Genomic DNA, 20597 nt, shown 5'->3' with positions numbered 1-20597 from the left:
AATAACGCAACTGTGCCAACGATCGTCTTGTTCCTACTTTCGCGCCGTAATTGTTGTGTCAGACATGTGGCCGAAAAAATTTGCGATTGACCTCGAGCTGTCCGCCACCCTGAACATCATGCGCTGCAGAGAAAGTATTAAAAACGTTACAAATAACTCAGCGTTGCCCTGCGATTGGCTGGCAACCAGTTGAGGGTTTACCCTGCCAGCCTCCTGCTCGATGACATTTGCGATAGGCTACAGCACTCCCGTGACCCTCGTGAGGATAAGCGGCAAAGAAAAGGGATGGATGGATGGAAACATTTGGAGAAATAAACAGAACTATCAGGAGTTCCCATGGTGAACCGGATGATGTCTCGTGGGATGTTTGATCATAGGTTGTGGGCGGAGCTTCATGGGAAATGTTTGATGATTCGGCAGAACTCATAACTCACCTCCACAGGTGTTTTTTTTTTTTAATTGATGATGATTAAATGATCAAAAGTAGATTTACATGTGATCATGAGTATTTTTTGGTTTTTCGTTCGTTCGTTTTCGAACATGATGATGTTTTTTTTTTACTCTACATTAATAAGACACCATTTTTTTTTTCAAACCACAAATATTTCGAGAATGTTGCGATTGGCTGGCAACCAGTTCCAGTTGTACCCTTCCTCCTGCCCGATGACAGCTGGGATAGGCTCCAGCACTCCCTGTGACCCTCGTGAGGATAAGCGGCGAAGAAAATGGATGGATAACTCAGCATAATGTTTAAAAGTAGATCTACAATGTGTGATCATGGGTATTTTTTTGTTTTTCGTTCCAAGATTACCTCTGGGCACTGGGGAATATGAGCAATTTTTTTTCTCTCTACATTAATAAGACACCAATATGATTATCACAAATATTTCAGGAGTATTGCAATTGGCTGGCAACCAGTTAAGGGTGTAAGAGCTGGGATAGGCTCCAGCATTCCCACGACCGTCGTGAGGATAACCGGCTAAGAAAATGGATAGATGGATTTGTAGAGTATCAATTTTTACTATGATTGTTTTAATAAATATAAGGAAATTTAGCAAAAACAGCTGGAGTTAAAAATGTATTTCCTTTTGGAGTTAAAAATGTATTTCCTTTTAGTAACAAGTCGGTTCGGTCAACGTTGCATCTGCAAAGTCATACTTTGCCTCAATTGTCCCAAAACAATAATCGTGATTGATATGTTGACTAATATTCAACCTTGATGAGTGGGAAGAAAGTGTTTGGGAAAAGGGGAGACATAAAATTTGTTTAGATGAATTATGTCACGTCCATCAGGGGGGAAATCGGATCACCAAGCAGAAAAGTACATTGTGTTCACATCAAGCGGACAAGTCCGCGCTCGCTGCCGCTGATTTTAGACTTCCCTTCGCTTCTCTCACACCGGTAGTCCGCTCAGCGCGTCAGCTCGAAGCTCGGCAACGTGGATTTGTGAGATCACGCCCGTCCGACTGCCCGACAAGGTCACGAGCTGGCAGGCACGCGGGAATTTGACGGGGGAAAAAAACCCCTAATAAAACGAGATGCCGAGGCGGCTTAATCGTCGTCACTTAGGCAGCGGGGCCGGAACATGGCGGCGGTTCGCAGTCCGGGTTGCTGCACACAAGGTGCTACCGTTGAGGAATTCAGCACTTTGGACAGCACCTAGACCGGCTCTCACCGCACAAAAATTCCAACGCTGCACTCCCAAAAGCGAGGCCCGGAATGCTTTGTGGTCAGAAAGGGGACCGCATTCCTACGAAGGTGCAGGAGGCCAGTAGGGAAGGACATTTCATGTCTTGTCCCGGCGCAAACGTCAACTTACATTTTTACTGCAATTGTATGTCGATTACAATACAATACGATAATATTTTATGAGTACCACAATGAAGGAATTCCACTTTTAACAAGCAGGAGTTTGGCAAGATGTCAAATATCTCCCGTTACCCTCTGTCCTGAAGTTGTGCTGTTAGAGGATGAGGATGAGTCATCAAATTTTACACAGAGAGTGAAGAAAATAAGTATTTGAACACCCTGCTATATTGCAAGTTCTCCCACTTAGAAATCATGGGCAGGTCTGAATTTTCATCGTACGTGCATGTCCACAGTGAGCGAGATAATCTAAGAAGAAAAATCACAATGTATGTTTTTTTTCAACGATTTATTTGTGTGGTACAGCTGCAAATATGTATTTGAACACCTGAGAAAACTAATGTTCATATTTGGTACAGGAGCCTTTGTTTGCAATTACAAAGGTCAAACGTTTCCTGTAGTTGTTCACCAGTTTTGCACACACTGCAGGAGGGATTTTGGCTCAGTCCTCCACACGGATCTTCTCTAGATCAGACAGCTTTCTGGGCTGTCGCTGAGATTTTCAGCTCCCTCCAAAGATTTTCTATTGGGTTTAGGTCTGGAGATTGGCTCGGCCACGCCAGAACCTCGATATGCTTCTTACGAAGCCACTCCTTGGTGAGCTTCGGGTCATTGTCATGTTGAAAGACCCAGCCACGACCCATCTTCAATGCTCTGACTGAGGGAAAGAGCTTGTTCCCCAAAATCTCACAATACATGGCCGTGGTCATCCTCTCCTTAATACATTGCAGTCGTCCTGTCCCATGTGCAGAAAAACACCCCCATGCTTCACAGTAGGGACGGTGTTCTTGGGATGGAACTCATCATTCGTCTTCCTTCAAACACGGTAAGTGGAATTATGACCAAAAACTTCCATTTTGGTCTGATCTGACCACAAAACTTTCTCCCATGACTCCTCCTTATCATCCAAATGGTCATTGGAAACGGTGGTGCCAGCTCTTTTCAGGTCATTGACCGAATCCTGTCGTGTAGTCCTGGGCTGATTCCTCACCTTTCTAAAGATCGTTGAGACCCCACGAGGTGATATCTTGCATGGGGCTCCACTCCGATTGAAATTGACCGCCATGTTTAGCTTCTTCCATTTTCTAATGATTGCGCCAACACTGGACCTTTTTTTCCACCAACTTGCTTGGCAATTTCTCCGTAACCCTTTCCAGCTATGTGGAATTGTACAATTTTGTCTCTGGTGTCTTTGGACTGCTCTTTGGTCTTGTTGGTCATGTTACAAGTTTGAGTCTTACTGATTGTACGGGGTGGACGGGTGTCTTTATGCAGCTAACGACCTCACACAAGGTGTTTAAATACTTATTTTCTTCACTGTATTGTCAGAAAGCCGCTAAAATGGCAGCTTTCACCCAAAATGGCGGACTTCCTGCATCTTTTAAGGTGTGACTTTTTGAGGTATTTTTGCGGGTCTGCTCACTTTGCAATTTGCAATTTTATGTTGCTCAGTGACATTGGCTTTCGGGGGCTGGATTTTCAAATATTTGGGGGTGAGATGATAAATGTCAACAGAATGCAGCAAGAATAGTTGGGAGCATTTTCAAGTATGTTAATATATAACAGCTTTGTGGTTTGGTACGTTTAATGAATGAACGTCCTGTTCCTTATTGTGTGTCCTAAATTTGTAACATCCCTGTTCTAAATTGTCCATTGGTGTGATGAGTTCAAGTGCAATGGAAAATTGGCAAATTCTGACTTTCGCTTCTGTCGTTTTACACTACCCACACTCTCGGTTTTCCTAAAGAAACTGCGTACTTTCCCGTCTTCCAGGCAGCCGGGAGGCGGCGTTCACCTACGCCATCACGGCGGCGGGCGTCGCCCACGCCATCACGGCGGCGTGCAGCCAGGGCAACCTGAGCCAGTGCGGCTGCGACCGGGAGAAGCAGGGCTACTACAACCAGGAGGAGGGCTGGAAGTGGGGAGGCTGCTCGGCCGACATCAAGTACGGCATCGAGTTCTCCCGCCGGTTTGTCGACGCCCGGGAGATCAAGAAGACCCCACGTCGCCTGATGAATCTGCACAACAATGAGGCGGGGAGAAAGGTAAGACCCAAGAGGTTCTGATAAAACCACTGCTGCGTTAGCGTCTGTGCTAACCTCTCGGGAGAATGTTCCCAGGGTGGCAGCATTTAGTTCACCAAAGATAAACAGTACTTGACTGTGTCCATACACAGATGCTCAAATCTAATATGTTCAATGAGCTACTTATGAAAGCAAAATCGTGAGAAAGTATTTCTGTACTGCCGTTTCTGGGCCATGCTATTGGCCGTTTTTATTCTACCCGTCACCTCGCCTGACAAGGGACCGGAAAATGCAAAACCAAGGAAGTGACTTTTACCGGTCTGGCCCTGATAGCGCTGCACTAGCGTGTTACTGCCGTATCTCGGTGATTTTTACCAGTATGTTTTGTTTTGTTTTGATTTTTTTAATCGGCCCAGTTGGTGCGGTGCTAGCATTTGCGTTAGTGCGGCGCTAGCATTAGCGTTAGCGTTAAGCTTTCTGTGTCTTTCTTTGTAAATATCTCTAAATATCTATCAATAACCAGGTGTGCTCTGTCGGCCGGGAATTATGGTACTGTTTTGGTACAGATTGGCAACAGTTGGATGGCTCTTGTGCAGGGCACAGAAAAGTAGTTTTTGTTCAGAAAGATCGTGCAATACAAATCGCCATTTTTGATTGGCTGCTGATCTGCGACGCTGATTTCAAAGAGCAAAAGTGAGATATGCTCTTATGATGCCAAAACGGACAGTGCACAGTAGCGTTGACGTTACCTCGTAGTCGGCTAGCACTGTAGCGCTGTTCTTACCTCGTAGTGCGCTAACTTGACTATTTTGCTAGCTTACTCGAAGAAATGTCAGAAAAGTCTTGCGATCTTAGCTTTCTGACATCCACTCGATATATCCTCACGCACTGGTTCTGTTGGATTATTTTAGATATTATTTGTTTATTATTAGGGGGGGGGGGTCTCAGCCTTTCGTGTTCTAGTATATCTGGCAAGTTTTTCTCCCATTTTTTTCTTCAGGTCAGCGAAAGTCAAATCACTTTCTGTCACACCGAAGCACCCTGGCACTTCATTTTTACACACATTGTGAAAAGATACAGAAAAATGATAAGATTGATGGTCGAATGGATCGTTGCCATATGGAATAATGCACTTCCTGTCTACCTCGGCAGTCCTTGCAGTCAGATTTCACAGAAACAACTCTGAGATAGTATGTTAGTTAATTAAAAGCATCTTCCTTGTGGACTGTCCATCACGGTGTTCCCCCGCATGTGCGCACAGGCCAAGAAATTCCATATAAAATGAGTCTGCGCAGTCATATAATCAAGACGAATGAGCTGATAAAAAGGATCTTTTACTTAACCGGACGGTTATAAAAAGCTGTAAAGAGCGCGTAAATCAGCCTCGCGCGTTTCATGTGACGTTTGCAGCGCGTGCGCAAACGTGTTGTGACAGATGAGCGGCCTTGACGGACACGCCGTAAGTAAACGTTTCCATCTATTTGTCAGGAACGTCAGCGCGCCGCGTTCCTTGCGGCTTCCCGCTCTTTACATTTTTGGAAAACCTCGCCGCGCGGACCGGACCGGACTGGAGCGCGAGCCTGCGGAGGATCACGGAACAACTCTCGCGTCGTGCGTTTCTTTGATAGGGATAATGAGGTGGCGGGGGAAAAAAAAATCCACACTTTGGGGGAAGAAAAACACGCAACCTGCCAGACAAATGGACACACTATTCGACAACCACATTTATTCAACATGCAACTTCATTTTTTCCTCCTTTTGCCTGTTCCCGGCCTACAGAGCGCACCTGGTTGTAAGCCTCACAAAGTACATTTGTAAAGGAAATACCATTTGGTGCTAATGCTAGCGCGGCGCTAACGCTAGCGCGGGGCTAAAGCTAGCACAGCGCTGACACTGCACTGACAGGGCCGGTTTGAAAAAAAAAAAAATGCTTACTAAAAATCACTGAGACACTCCAGTAACACTGCAGCGTCACGCTAGCACAGTGCTAACGCTAGCGCAGCACCAACACGGCCGGTAAATGTCGCTTCCTCGGCACATATATTACGGTCTCACTCTTACCTTTTCTGCTCGTGTGCCCCCTTGCGGCCGTTAGAAAAAAATGCACAAATTACCCGCATCCCCGCATAAACCACGGGGTTGTAAGCGTGTGAAAAAAGTCATGGTTTGTAGGCCGCAAATTACGGTAGTTCTTGAATGACATTGAATACTGTTAACATTATATCCCATATGGTACAGTACTACTAACATCATTTTCACCATGATGTCTCATACTCCCACGTAGCAAAAGCTCAAGCATTTGCATAGTAGCCAAAACGCTGCATTTCGTCAAATGGTCCTAAATAGTTACACTCGTGTGGGCACCATGTTATTAGCTAGCTTGTTAACGGCACTGCGCTATGCAACGTAGCATAATGGACTACTTTCAAAATGGATCAACATCAAGTGATGGGTGCGTTGGATGTGATAAATTCAACCGAAACCCACCATCGGGCTGAACAATCAACTTCACCGCTTCGCGACGATCGCTGTAGCTTGAGGTCGATTAATCACGGTGGGCACGCGCAACAAGCTAGTAGCTAGTAGCAGTGTCTCTAATGTCTAACCCCGCGTCCTGCTCAATAATAGCTGGGATTGGCTCCAGCACTCTCGCGACCCTCGCGAGGATAAGCGACAAAAAAAAAATGGTTGGCTGGATACAACGATGAAAATTCTGCTGTCAATTCCCACAACACAAAATCTGCAGGTCATACTTGCACTGCTAGCCGAAACATTAACTTCACATTGTTAGCATTTAGCTACCATAAAATATGTATTTAACACAGTGTAGTTTCTTTATTATCGAGGTAATAGGGTAAAAATGAAGTCTGCAAGTTGTTTTACAGTGTGCAGCACAAAATTTTCTGCTTTAACTTTGGGTTTCAAGCGAAGACCTGCAAGTCCTGGAACCTTTCTGACATATTTTGTCGAGGTGGTCAGCGCAGACCGGGGTATACGCTCAAGTTTCTTCTTCCCCAACAGGTTCTAGAAGAAAGGATGAAGCTGGAGTGCAAGTGCCACGGCGTGTCGGGCTCCTGCACCACCAAGACGTGCTGGACGACGCTCCCCAAGTTCCGGGAGATCGGCTACGTGCTCAAGGACAAGTACAACGAAGCGGTGCACGTGGAGGTGATGCGGGCCAACCGCCTGCGGCAGCCCAGCCACCTGAAGGTGAAGCAGACTCAGGGCTACCGCAAGCCCATGGACACGGACCTCGTGTACATCGAGAGGTCGCCCAACTACTGCGAGGAGGACGCGGCCACGGGCAGCGTGGGCACCCAGGGGCGCCTTTGCAACCGCACCTCGCCGCACACGGACGGCTGCGACCTCATGTGCTGCGGGCGGGGCTACAACACGCACCAGTATACTAAAGTGTGGCAGTGCAACTGCAAGTTCCAGTGGTGCTGCTTCGTCAAGTGCAACACGTGCAGCGAGCGGACGGAGGTGTTCACTTGCAAGTAGGGCGCCGCACAACGCCAGACGAGCAGCAGTGAGAGATTTTTTTTTTTTTCGTTTTTGTTTTTTTTTTTTTTGTTTTGTTATGTTTTGTTTTCTTCGCCATCGACACTACCGGCTCTTCACGGCATCGTTTTGCACACGAGAATCTTTCATTTGCTTTTTCACAAGAGTAAAACGCAAACTAGCAGCAGGCGACCTCACGCCAGGATGTACGCGGTGACAGCAATGTTGGGGGGGGGGGGGGGTGGCGTGCCCCGCCCACTCCCCCGGCCCTCCCCCCACCCCCCTCCTCGACGGTGAGAAGTGCACTCTGGGGATTTTAAGACTGACACTCACGCCAACGTCTGGCAATGAGCGAAAAACCTCCACGAGTCTTCCGAGCGCTTAAAACGGACACGGACGACCGGATCCCGAGTCCCCCCCGCCGAACTGGCTCGGGTTGCACGTTTGCGGAAACAAATGTTGTTAGCGAGGTGCGTTGAGGTGTACCCAAAACATTAAAGAAAAAAAAAAAATTAATAATAATAAACATAATGAGCAGAGAACTCTTTAGAATTTTGTGCTGCCAACTGGAATACGGTGGAGTTAATGTTAGTCTTCCAGTCACACTGGAACTGTCTGTTCTGAACACTGAAAAATAAATTGTTTATTTATGTAATAGTATCTTTAAAAAAAAAAAAAAAAAAGAAACAAACGAAGCACTAACGGGTAGAGATGTCTTTTTTTTGTACTAAGTGTTAAGAAAGTACTTTAGGAACTCTGACTGAAGCTGTATGTGTATAAGAACCCCCCCCCTGCCCCCCCCTACACCTCATCTTGTCCTCTTTAAAATATGTTTCATATTCCCAACACCTTGGCTCTATTTAAGTGTTGCATTGTTTGTCCCCCCCCCCCCCCCCCCGTCACGCGGCGGGAATGTTCCTGGAAGCTGGATGTTGTTGTCGAGTGCTGCACTGATACTTTCTCTTCAATTCGTGCTAAATAAAAGTCCGCATTTTGGAAAAAAAAACAAAAACAAAAAAAAGTCCTCACCGCAGGCGCGTGTTTTGTTTATGTTGTCGCCCGACGCGAGAGATAAAAAGTTCCGCTGTCTTCTGGTGTCTTGTACAGTCGAAGCCAGAAGTTTCACGTACAGTGCGCGAAAACACGTTTCATTTTTTCATCTCGCGGTTTGAAGTCAAATCAGACTAAAACTGTCTTGTTTCAAGTCAGTCGGGATCACCAAAATGATTTCATTTTGTAAGATGCCACAATAATGAGAATTTCTTGGAGAACTTTGTACTATTTTCTTCAAGGTCAAAAGTTGACATATATTTCCTTAGTTTGGGTGACTTGGATCAAACGTTTTAGGTAACCTTCCACAAGCTTCTGACAGTACTCTGGAACTGCTGGAACTGAGTCAGGTTTGTCGGTTCCCTCGCTCATACACACCTTTTCAGATCTGCAAACGAATTTCCGATGGGATTCAGATCAGGGCCGCTTCCAGGACATTGACTTTGTGATCCTCAAGCCACTTTTGAACCATTTTGGCAGTATGGTCAGGATCATAGTCCATTTGGAAGACCCAAGTTTCACTTTTCTGGCTGATGTCTTGAAATATTGCCTTAGTATCTCCATGTCATGTTCTAGTTCCTGTTGTAGCAAAACAGCCTCACAACGTGATGATGCCACCTCCATGTTTCACAGTTGGTAAGGTGTTCTCTGGTCTTCCCCCTTTTACCTCCAGAAGTTGAGTTCTTTGTCTTGGTGTCTTTTTGCAAACTGCATTCTCCCTTTTTTGTGTTTCTTTTGGGGTAATAGCTTCATTCTCTGTGAGTGGCCTTTCAACCCATGTCAGTTTCACTGCGAATATAATACTTCCTTACCAGGTTCATCCAGCATCTTCACAAGGTCTTTAGCCTTTGTTCCGGGGTTGGTTTCGAACCAAAACACTTTCATCTCTGCGACACAGAGCCTGTCTCCTTCCTGAGCGGTGTGATGGCTGGACATACTCGGGAGATTTATGCTCGTGTATCATTGTTTGAACAGATGAACGTGACACCTTCAAGCATCTGGAAATTGCACCCAAGGATGAACTAGACTCGTGAAGATCCATGATTATTTTCTTTGATTTCCTGACTTATTTCTTCTGAGTTTCCCTTCATTTCAAACAAGGAAGAAGATTGTTTGAGGTGTGGCTTAGGTACTCATGTCGTCATTTAACCTATTAGGAGGTTCCAAAGCCATGACCTCATCATGAGAGCTTCCCTTTGTTCTTTAAAGACGTAGTACTTTTTTTGTGCATGCAACCGTTTGACCTCAAACAAAATCATATAAAATCCCAAGAAATTCCCTCTCTCGTTATTGTGGCATTTAACAAAATTTAAAAAAATTGGTGTTCCTGACTGACGAGAAACAGGAGAGGTTTTGTTTCATTTGACTTCAGAGAGTGAGACAAAAAAATGAAATGTGTTGTTGCACAGTGCATGTAAACTTCTGGCTTCAACTGTAGATTTTTATGTCTTTCAGAGTTTCATCAGTAATTTTGTCATTAAAGTTCTCAAATTGATTAATCAGTGACATCAGTGCATGTTTTTAAAAAAAATAATAAATCAGTGTGCAAAGCTACTGTCTATTGTCAATAAAACATAACTCCCGAAACATTGATCACTATAATTTTTGTTTTGTGTGCGGTCATGTGCAGAAAAAGAAACCCAGGGTGAGGAAAAATCCTCCTTTTGTGAACAAAGCATATTAAGATAAGAGCGATTTATGATATCAATTACCTGTAAGCTTGTCAGTCATTGCATAACAGATTTTATAATTTTCTTCCCCTTATTTGTTAACTTAGAATGTCAGTTCACCAAAATTGTTTTAAATCAACACCAGGGAGCAAATTAATGAGATAATAATCTGTAATTTAATCGCTAATAATTCGATATTATTTCCATGTTTTGTGAAGCCATTCTACAAACCTACATCCTTCTACATTTTACCATTTTTTTGTTATAACCCCCTCACCCTCCCAAAAAAATGGATGCTGTTTTTTTCCCCCCTGAAAAGACAAATTTGGGAGATACGTGATATTTATTTGACAGCCGATAAAGCATCCGCTTTTTTTTAATTTCTTTTGAATCAAATTACATCTAAAAATGTTAACACTATTAAATAGAACTTTATTAATACAAAGTATTATTGTTACATTATTATTAAAATTATTATTAGGAGTATTTGTAGTACTACTAGTAAAAGAGGTTTACTTTGTGATTAATACAAAATTCAAAGATTTTTTTTTTTTTTTACTTTTTCAATAAACAGTCATGGTACAAACAAATGCAAAGTAATTTATGAATTTTTTCCTCAAAAATATATGTTTGAGTTTTTGGTGAACAGAAGCAAAAATAACCACATTTTCTTTTAAACTGCAATACTGTAGTCTTTTGTTCAAAATTTCGGTTTTAAACTGCAATGCTGTAATCGTTTGATCCAAATTTTGGATCAAACCAAAAGAACATTTGAAGATGCATTTTTATTGTTGTAAACACTCATTTAAAGTACTTCAGAGATACGGCCTTATTAAAAAAAAAAAAAAATGGCGACTTCCTGCTTTTTGTTTGACAGCTAACGATATTTTTTTACAGCGAGCACTTGTTTATTGTAATTTTCTTTTAAAAGATTACGTAACCATGAGCTCCATGCGCACTATTTCACTAAACAGCCGCCGTAAATATCTCTTCAAATAAAAATTGCGACAGAAATGCGAAACGCACGCTCTCCGGCAAAGTGGAAGCCTTTTTGCAGCGCAACACGTCTTTGAACCCAAAGACTGGAATCCGCATTTTTTCGTTTTACTGCGAAAAACATGTTGCTACAAGAATGTTCCTGCTCTGTGTCGAGTGGCCCCGCGCGTAACCAAGCCTATTATTTCCATAAATCCTCTCCCCCTTTGAGGAAAAGCACACACACATTAAAATCTGGTCATCACCGTCTGTGTGTGCGTGTGTGTGTCGAGCCAAACGTCATGTCAACGTCTGTTATTGCGCATTCCAATAAGGCTTAATACAGCGGCTGGCAGCTCGCTTCGGAGGTATAAATCATTAAAAATGAAAGACAGAAAATAATAAATCAAGCCGCGCGCTGACTAGGGACACGCTAGCAACGCGCCGCGGTTGTGCGTCTTCATGCAGCACAAGGCCGTGACCTCTCAGCGTGGAGAGGCGCTTCCGCGAGGCGTTTGGGCGCGGGAGGGGCTGCCGAATTCCGGTTCGTTACCATTCGAGTCAGCACCAGAACCCCCCCTCACAGTGTTTGTCGATTCATCAAGTTGGATTCTTTTTTTAATACACCACACGTACTGGGAAAGTTTGTTTTTGCGCGTTTTGGGGACCCCGCGGTTCTGTTTCCTCATCACTTTACGTCGCATTATGATTGGCTCTGGGGGCTGCCACGGCAGTCGATGATACGTATAAATACAATAGGATTCTTGAATATCTTGAATATGGACACATAACTTTAGGGCTTGGGGGGGTGAAAATAGTGGATTTTTAAAAAAATTGAAATCTTTGAGGCACTTTGGATGAGATGTAAAGTGTTGGCCTCAAAGTTTCTGAGGTCCAGGGTTGAATCCCGACCCCCGCCTGTGTAGGGTTTTTGTGTGTTCTCCCCGTGCCTGCGTGGGTTTTCTCCGGGTGGGCACTCCGGTTTCCTCCCACATCCCCCAAAAAAACCGCAACATTAATTGGACACTCTAAATTGCCTCTACGTGTGATTGTCAGTGCGGTTGTTTGTCTCCATGTGCCATGCGTTTGGCCGGCAACCAGTTCAGGGTGTACCCCGCCTCCTTTCCCGTTGACAGTCGAGATAGGCTCAAGCACTCCCCGCGACCCTTGTGAGGATAAGCGACGGAGAAAATGGATGGACGGATGGTTTAAAGTGGGCGGCACAGTGGCTTAGCTGTAAATGTTGGCCTTACAGTTCGGAGGTCCAGGGTTCGATTTCGGCCCCGCCTGATTGGCTGGCAACCAGTTCAGGGTGTACCCCGCCTCCTGCCCGTTGACAGCTGGGATTGGCTCAGGCACTCCCCCGTGACCCTTGTGAGGATAAGCGGCTAAGAAAATTGATGGATGGATGAAACCTTTGAAAGTGAAAAAAATTATTGTTCTAACGTATATAGTACAGGTATTTTCCTTCAATATTCCCTAAAAGAAAAAAAAAAGGGTTTCAATCTTGAGGCGAAGAAATCCCGTAAGGCTCCTGCGGAATAATGAAGTTGTGGAGTTTTACCCCAGAAAGGTAACGCTTCCAAGGGAGTTTAGAGATTTGCTCTCAAGATCGTATCAAAACTTGAAATTGGGTTAAATATGTGGGGAAAAAGATTGCAGCGGGCATGTTGAATTTTGAAAAAAAAAAAAAAAAAGTTAAATGCACCATAACCGGACATACATGCAAGTGTGTCCAACAAATTTTACGGTCAGGATTTTTTAAAAATAAAGTTATAAACAGTATTGTATAAAGTTCTCGATGGCAAAACTACTTTTATGAAACTGAACAAAAATATAAACACGTTTGTTTTTGCTCCCATTTTTATGAGCGCTAATCTTTGTCTGTATGAAAAAGGCCCCGTCCCTCAAATATTCGTCCCAAATGGGTCCAAATCTGTCAGTGAGCACGTCTTCTTTGCCGAGATGAATCATCTAACTAACAGATGTGACATCAAGACGCCGACTTAGAGATTTATGAACAATGTTTTTGAGTGAAATAGACCTTTTTTGTGTATGTAGAAAAAGTTGTAGATCTTTGTGGTCTACAACTAAGTTCTCTGCTCATGAAAAATGGGGGCAAAAAACGTTTTTGCTCGTTATTTTTCAGCTGTATGTCCGCCAAATGTCAAAAATATGCAGTATCCCCTCACAGAATGAATAAATTATGTCTTTCAAGTGCAATGGTTGAAAAGGAGTTTATAACATTGCCTGGCACGCGACTCAAAAAATGTAATAAAAAGACAGCAAAATGAAATATCTTCCCATTAACTCTTGTTAGTTTTAATACAGTTTGAGTCCTGCTAAATTACTTCCAAATAAAACTGTAATTCACATTAAATGGAAAAATATTTTTAGTTAAGGAGAAAGCACAAGTGTAGGGAAAAAAAATAGTGAATACATTTTTAAAAATGAACAAAATTTGTTGTCATGCAATCAATCAATTTTTTTTTTTTTTAGTATTTAATCATCTAACCATAATTGCGTGGAACTTATTGAGAACGAGGTAAACTATTTCTTTTGACACGATAACTGATAAACTTTTTTGAGTTCCCTTGTTATGCATTGTGGATATTATATCGTCCAATCTTGAATAAAAAAGCGCACGAAATGACCGACAGAAGACCTCAATGACAGCACATTCAGAAAATAATCGTGAGTGGATATAGATTTTACCGACGCACTTTCGGCGTTGGCAGAGCCGAGCGGATTCGCCCAACGGGTCGAAGAGCGTCACGCAAATGGGCCCTAAAAGCGAATAAAACGGCTCAGTGTCCCTTTTGTCTCGTTTCTGGGGACCCACAGGACCCGACAGAGTTCTCGTCGAGATGGACGGGACGGCTGGACGGAAACAAGGACGCGCATGTGCAGGCCGGAAAAGTGTGAAAAGGCTCATTATGGCGCGGGAGAAGGAGCTAATTGAGAAGAGTTGGCAGAGGGAGCGCGGAGTCGGCCGCGTGCGAGGCATGCTAATGCTAAAGCGCCGTTAGGGAACAATATCGAGAGGCACTCGGGGAGCGAAGGCCTCCAACAAGGACGAGTAATCCGCACTTTGATCAGCAGCCTCAACGTTTACAACTCTAACAGCTTCTTCCATTCCACCAGACCGCAAAAACAACAAATTAAATATTCTGAGAAATTTACTTGTAGTATCATTCTGTTAAATAAAATGCAATACTTCTTTAAAATATAGCACAAACCCGCAAGTTTTCGTCATTTGTTTCTTATAGAGGGGGAGCGCCGCAAAAAGCCATGGACGGATTTCACCTTGCGCAGGGTGCAATTTCTCTCAAGGTGAAACCAATAAATGAGCGGATAATTACAAGTACGTGAACAACAACAACACAGTTCTGCTCAACTGTATCATTTGTGAATTTGTATTTAACCATGTTAAGTGCATCTAGCATGCACTGAGGTGAAGGCTAGCAAGCAGATTAGCAACACAGATGGGAATGAATGCTAATCTGATTGTAAAATAAATATAGGGGGGAAAAAATTCTTGGTTGGCCAAACTATATAACTATTTGGTTCGTTCCAGAGTTGAAGAACATTTATGCACCAACATTCCTGAACAACTGATAATCTGTTTTAGAAGTTGTAGTAGAAGAAGAAGTATGTTTACAAGACAAAACAGGTTATTGTTCATTTGATTTGATTCGTACAGCTCAACCATCAGCAGCACCGTCCGCTTTTTATATTTTATGTCATATATACTTTGCTGTGTTTGGTGCGATTCTCTTCTAAATACTATATATAAGGCTAATAAAAACATCCATCCATCCATCCATTTTCTTTGCCGCTTATCCTCACAAGGGTCGCGGGGAACGCTGGAGCCTATCCCAGCTGTCAACGGGCAGGAGGCGGGGGACACCCTGAAGTGGTCGCCGGCCAATCGCAGGGCACGTGGAGACAGACAACAGCCCCACTCACAATCACACCGATGGGCAATTTAAAGTGTCCGATTAATCTTGCATGTTTTTGGGATGTGGGAGGAAACCAGAGTGCCCGGAGAAAACCCACGCAGGCGGGGCCGCGATCGAACCTGGGACCTCAGAACTGTGAGGCCAAAGCTTTACCAGCTGTTCCTCCGTGCCGCCTAATAAAAACATTTCATCAATAAATCTCAAAATTAAATACAGTACAATTTTTACTTGAATGCTAATCTAATTGTAGTATTAAGTTTGAAAATCAATACTGATCAGAGTTTTGGCTCAAGAGTTCATACTAGCTGCGTTAGCTGCTACGCTAATTGGTCATGAACAAATTTAGCTTTTAGCAACGGGGTCCTGTGTTTGCTGAGAGAAAACTTCGGAGCAGATCTACAATTTCAAATATGTCTACGCTTTAAAAAAAAGTTGTGCAGTTTTGGCAAGATCCTTTCAACAAACAAAATTACCCTCGGTAGCGGTAAACGTATCGCGTTCCTGATGCAGTTATCAAACTTGGATATTCGCCTGAATTTCAGTTTTCTTCTATATTGGCCACACCCTTCTTGTGATTATTTGTATCAGCCCGTGACATACACCCAATGTCTTAAATATCTGCTTCAGCCCTTCAAATTGTGTCACCGTCCAAGTATTTCCTTGGAGCGCGTTGCCACGCCGCTTCATTCGTCCGCCGCATGTGAACGGCATTGTGGGCGACCGGTAGAGCGGAAGTAAGATGGGTTTTGTTAGCTGTCTGAAGCCCCTGGGACCGGAACTGCATAATCTGGACCACGCTGTGCCATGGACAAAATGAAAAAGGAAAACCAAAAAATAAATCATGCAGTTTCTTTCTGGATAACTATTTTGGAAAGTTCACCAAACACAAGATCTTTAAAGGGGAACTCCGCTCATTGAAAATAATAATGTATAGAGATTTGAACCTGTGGCTGTAAATATTGTTGAATATTCGGATGGTTCTTCGGACGGGAATGACGCAGAGTCTGACGATCGAAGCTCCACCGCCGGAGCTCAGCTAACGGCCTCCGCCGCCCCCGAAGCTCGGCTTGCGGTCTCCCATGCAGATTTGAACCTGTGGCTGTCAATAAAGTTATATATTGGAATGGTTCTCCGGATGGGAATGAAGAGGAGTCCGAGTACTCGGAGGGCGCCGCGCAGGACATAAGTGCTTAAACGAAGGCCCCCGGAGCTCCGGGCCAGCAGCCGGCAGCCGCAGAGGGTTCTTTGGACGGGAATGACGTGGAGTCTGACTAGCAGGCTTCGGCGCTGGGCCAAAAGCCGAGCTTCGGCGGAGGCGGCGGTGGAGGCCGTTAGCCGAGCTTCGGCGGCAGTGGAGCCCATTAGCCGAGCTTCGGCGCCGGTGCAGGCCGTTAGCAGAGCTTCGGCGGTGAAGCTCACTTGTCAGACTTCATCATTCCCGTCCGAAGAACCATCCGAACATTCGACATTATTTACACCCAGAGGTTCAAATCCGTATGGACGTATTCCTCCGTCTTCCCGATCAACCGATATTTCTATTTCTTCATCAGATGAGGATAAATCCGAGAAATCAGTGCTAACGACAACTGTATAGGAACGCAACCAAGCACATGACACGTCACATTCGCTCATCTTACTCCCAAAATGTCAGCGATCGGGAACATTCAAAATTGCCAATATAAACCTTAAATGAAAATCTTTATTTTTAAGTTACAGTACCAATGACATGACCGATCTGGTGCATTGTTATTTTCAATGAGTGGAGTTCCACTTTAATGTTCAAACTGTGCATAATGTTACTGTAGTACATTTTAGGAAAAGCCTCTATGTTGAGTATTTTTGAGGTGGTATTTGGTGTAAAAAAAAACACTGCACAGAAAACTTCTATTGTTCTCACGTCAAGTTCATTGTTTAACAAGGACGAGATGTATCGAGAGCGAGCAAAAGTTGGACGGACTCGGTGACGTGACCGCTGACAAGGGGCCAAGCGGCGACTTTATGCAAATTATGCAAATCCATCACCCAATCCCGCATGTCACGGTTCGCCGACGAGTCAGGTCGCAAGACGGCAGTGAAGCTGAACCGACGGGAGACACCGAGTCCGCAGGCTGGAAGTCATCGCACGCGAGACAATAACCGTCGGGCCCTCTCGCTCGTAAGGGATCAGGCAATAAATCTGACTGGGATAATTCACTGTACAGTCCAATGCCTCATATAAAAAAAAAAAAAAAAAAAAAAAAAAAAAAAAAAAATCGGTGACGTCCGCGCCAGCTGCATTTCATTCAAGCAGCTCAGTTCCCTTCAACTCCACGCTGGACATTTTGGAAAGCAGAATCCTCATTTCGCTCCTGTTTTCAGCACACGTGGCGATAACCTCGATCATAATCCACCGATCGATCGCAGGGATATTGAATAAAGCATTTTTTGAAGCCCACATAGACTACAGAAACAGTCTCATTCCAAATGTTTCGCGGTGAAAACCGTCAGCGTTGCCCGAAAACTACGAAACCCTCTCCACCACTTTCACGCGCAATCGGGCCGTCGGTGTCTTAAAGGTCCATCATATAGGAAATATTGCCTTTTGCGAGATATTTCATAAACGTCTTTGACGGATAAATGACCCAGATGAAGGGACGGAAATCAAGCGATTCAGATTTCCTGTCAGCTGACGCCTGAGATTCGCCAGATCCCAAGTGAGAAAGTCTTCCAGAAGTCACATTTCAATTACAGCCCCCGTCTGTGTCCTCAGGTCCAGGAAACTCGTTTTTTTTTTTTTTTTTTTTTTTTTAATAGTCCGGTGGATGATGGATTATTCTGGGTCAAAACTTTTTAAGTGTTATTTCAGGTTCTGGAGGTGATAGGAAATCATCGGATCGCCGCCGGCCTCAAAACATCACGCGGACCGACGGATTTGAGAAAGCGTTGTCCATGTCGTCAAGGAAAGGGTTTTTGCGACGCGTAGCCTGGCGCAATCAAGACAACGAGATGTGTTTTTGCGTGTTCCTTGAACGTTGTTTTGACTGCTCCGTCATACGCAGCGTTCCCGTCATCTGTTTGATATTAGCGGTGAGGAACACATGGCCGCTCAAAGGCAGCCAGGGCCCCGTCTGACATCATAGACCACAAGGCTGAGCGGGGGCATCGTCGAGAACCACCCCCCCCCCCCCCAACCCCATCCCGGATGCTACCTGAATCTGTATGGAAATGTCTGCAACTGTATTAGGGTAAACAAGGTGCTTATCGTCATAATAAAATATAAACACCTACTGTACACATTTAATATACTGGAGACTATTCTTGCTAGTTTTTGGTCACATAAGCATTTATCGCATGCATAAAGGTTTAGTTTGTCAAAATCACATTTGCTGCAAGCCACTTCGTAGTTATGATGGTTTTCGGAATCTTCAATCTTTCAAAAGTAAACACAATTTGAAGTTTTCGTTTTTTAGCTAGAAATCGTATGGTCGTAATTTGCGCTCACGGGCCACAAAAGATCTTATCCACAGATCTTGAATTAGACATCCCTGGTCAACAATTTTTATTCTTTCAGAGTCCCCCCCACCCACCCCCATTCTCAGCTGATACAGCGGAGAAAATATGTATTTGAACACCCTGCTATATTGCAAGTTCTCCCACTTACAAATCATTCAGGGGTCTGAAATTTTCATCGTAGGTGCATGTCCACTGTGAGAGAGATAATCCAATAAGAAAAATCCAGAAATCACAAATCACGGTTTTTTAATGATTTGTGTGATACAGCTGCAAATAAGTATTCGAACACCTGCCTATCAGAAGAATTCTGAAGGTTTTGTGGTCAGAGGAGACCAAAATTGAATTTTTTTGGTCATATTTCCACTAACCGTCTGAGGAGGAAGACAAATGATGAGTTCCATCCCAAGAACACCGACCCTACTGTGAAGCATGGGGGTGGTAGCATCATGCTTTGGGGGTGTTTTTCTGCACATGGGACGGGACGACTGCACTGTATTAAGGAGAGGATGACCGCGGCCATGTATTGTGAGATTTTGGGGAACAACCTCTTTCCCTCAGTCAGAGCACTGAAGATGGGTCGTGGCCTGGGTCTTTCAACATGACAATGACCCGAAGCACACAGCCAGGAAAACCAAGGAGTGGCTCCGTAAGTAGCATAGCAAGGTTCTGGCGTGGCCCAACCGGTCTCCAGACCTAAACCCAATAGAAAATCTTTGGAGGGAGCCGAAACTCCGTGTTTCCCAGCGACAGCCCAGAAACCTGTCTGACTTAGAGGAGATCTGTGTGGACCAGTGAGCCAAAATCCCTCCTGGAGTGTGTGCAAACCTGGTGAACAACTACAGGAAAAATTTGGCCTCTGTAATTGCAAACAAAGGCTACTGTACCAAATGTTAACATTGGTTTTCTCAGGTGTTCAAATACTTCTTTGCAGCAGAAATAAATCATTAAAAAAAATTATACATTGTGATTTCTGGATTTTTCTTTTTAGGGTTAGGGTCTGTAAATGTCACATCTGTTTATTCATGTCTCATTACCTGATGTTGTAAACAAGTGAAAAATGTACATACATATTTTATATTCTCTGAAATTATGGCGATTCTATATACATGTTAACTTTTCTGCTCTAAAAAAAAAAAAAAAAAAAAATTTACATTCTCTTCTATTCTTCATCGGCCCTAAAGAGGCTCTTTGCAGTAGCTTCCGGTCTTTATATTTGGCGTATAAGCAGACAAGACATTAGCCCGGGGGAGTCGGCGTGCACACCTGTTTATTTTGGCCTGGCCCACTAAGTGGTGCTTGTTAAATACGAGCGAGGTTCATTTTTACGCGGGAGACGCCCTCGGGCCTCAAAGCCCCAGCGAGGACGACGGGCCGGGACAGGATGGGTCTAAGCCCAGAAACTGACGTATTTCCACCTAAAGATTCTTTGCGCGAGTGTCTGTGTGTGAGAGACAGGAAGTGAGGTTTTGTTGTAGCTCCCAGCCCACACGTGAGATCGTCGGGCTTCTCCTTGAGGTTATTTTTCGCCTGGTGTTTTGTTGGGTTGGGGTTCTAAAAGCAGACGCCACCACCGCCCTGACCAACGAGACCCCTAAAGGTCCTTTCTTGATACGTTAGCACTCTCACCATCATTTTTGAGGCAAGGTGTTCCAGAACCTGAATAGCAGTCACTGGAACGCAGACCTCCGTCAAGGCCAAACAAACCCAAATACGGCGGCACCTCCGAAATTGCGCGTTCCACGGCTAACCTCAGATTACGTCCGCGTAGATATTCAAGACATTTCGATGAATCTGTTCTAACATTTTTAGTCATTTATTGGATAATATTTTAACATTGACTTTAGTTCAAGATAAGCAGGAGTTAAGCATTTGTTAAAAGCAGTCTTGACTGACAAATGAGGGGTTGACGCCTCATTTTACAATACTGGTGACGGTCGTCCGAGCCTAAAACCCAAACCTTGGATTTGGAATACTCTAAATCCAAGCGTGGCCTGAAAGCCTCATTCTGAAGCTTTGACTTGAAAACCTCAGCCCAGTTTGAAACACTAGCCTGTGTT

At 44.2% G+C, this 20597-nt stretch overlaps 1 protein-coding gene across 2 annotated transcripts in view; it reads left to right on the top strand.

The window, feature by feature from the left end:
• Positions 1 to 10016, top strand: part of wnt7bb (wingless-type MMTV integration site family, member 7Bb) — a 55295-nt gene extending 45279 nt beyond the window's left edge. For both annotated transcript variants that reach the window (XM_061822529.1, XM_061822530.1), the window contains exons 3-4: positions 3640 to 3911; positions 6912 to 10016. In XM_061822529.1, coding sequence (XP_061678513.1) covers positions 3640 to 3911; positions 6912 to 7391 — 752 coding nt within the window. In that variant the 3' untranslated portion in view covers positions 7392 to 10016. The remainder of the gene's footprint in view (positions 1 to 3639; positions 3912 to 6911) is intronic.
• The last annotated feature ends 10581 nt before the right edge of the window (positions 10017 to 20597 follow it).

This window comes from Syngnathoides biaculeatus, chromosome 6 (genome assembly GCF_019802595.1).
Source record: "Syngnathoides biaculeatus isolate LvHL_M chromosome 6, ASM1980259v1, whole genome shotgun sequence".
In the NCBI taxonomy this organism is placed as follows: Eukaryota; Metazoa; Chordata; class Actinopteri; order Syngnathiformes; family Syngnathidae; genus Syngnathoides; species Syngnathoides biaculeatus.
The sequence above is the reverse complement of the archived record's forward strand: the minus strand, read 5'-3'. Positions and strand labels throughout refer to the sequence as shown.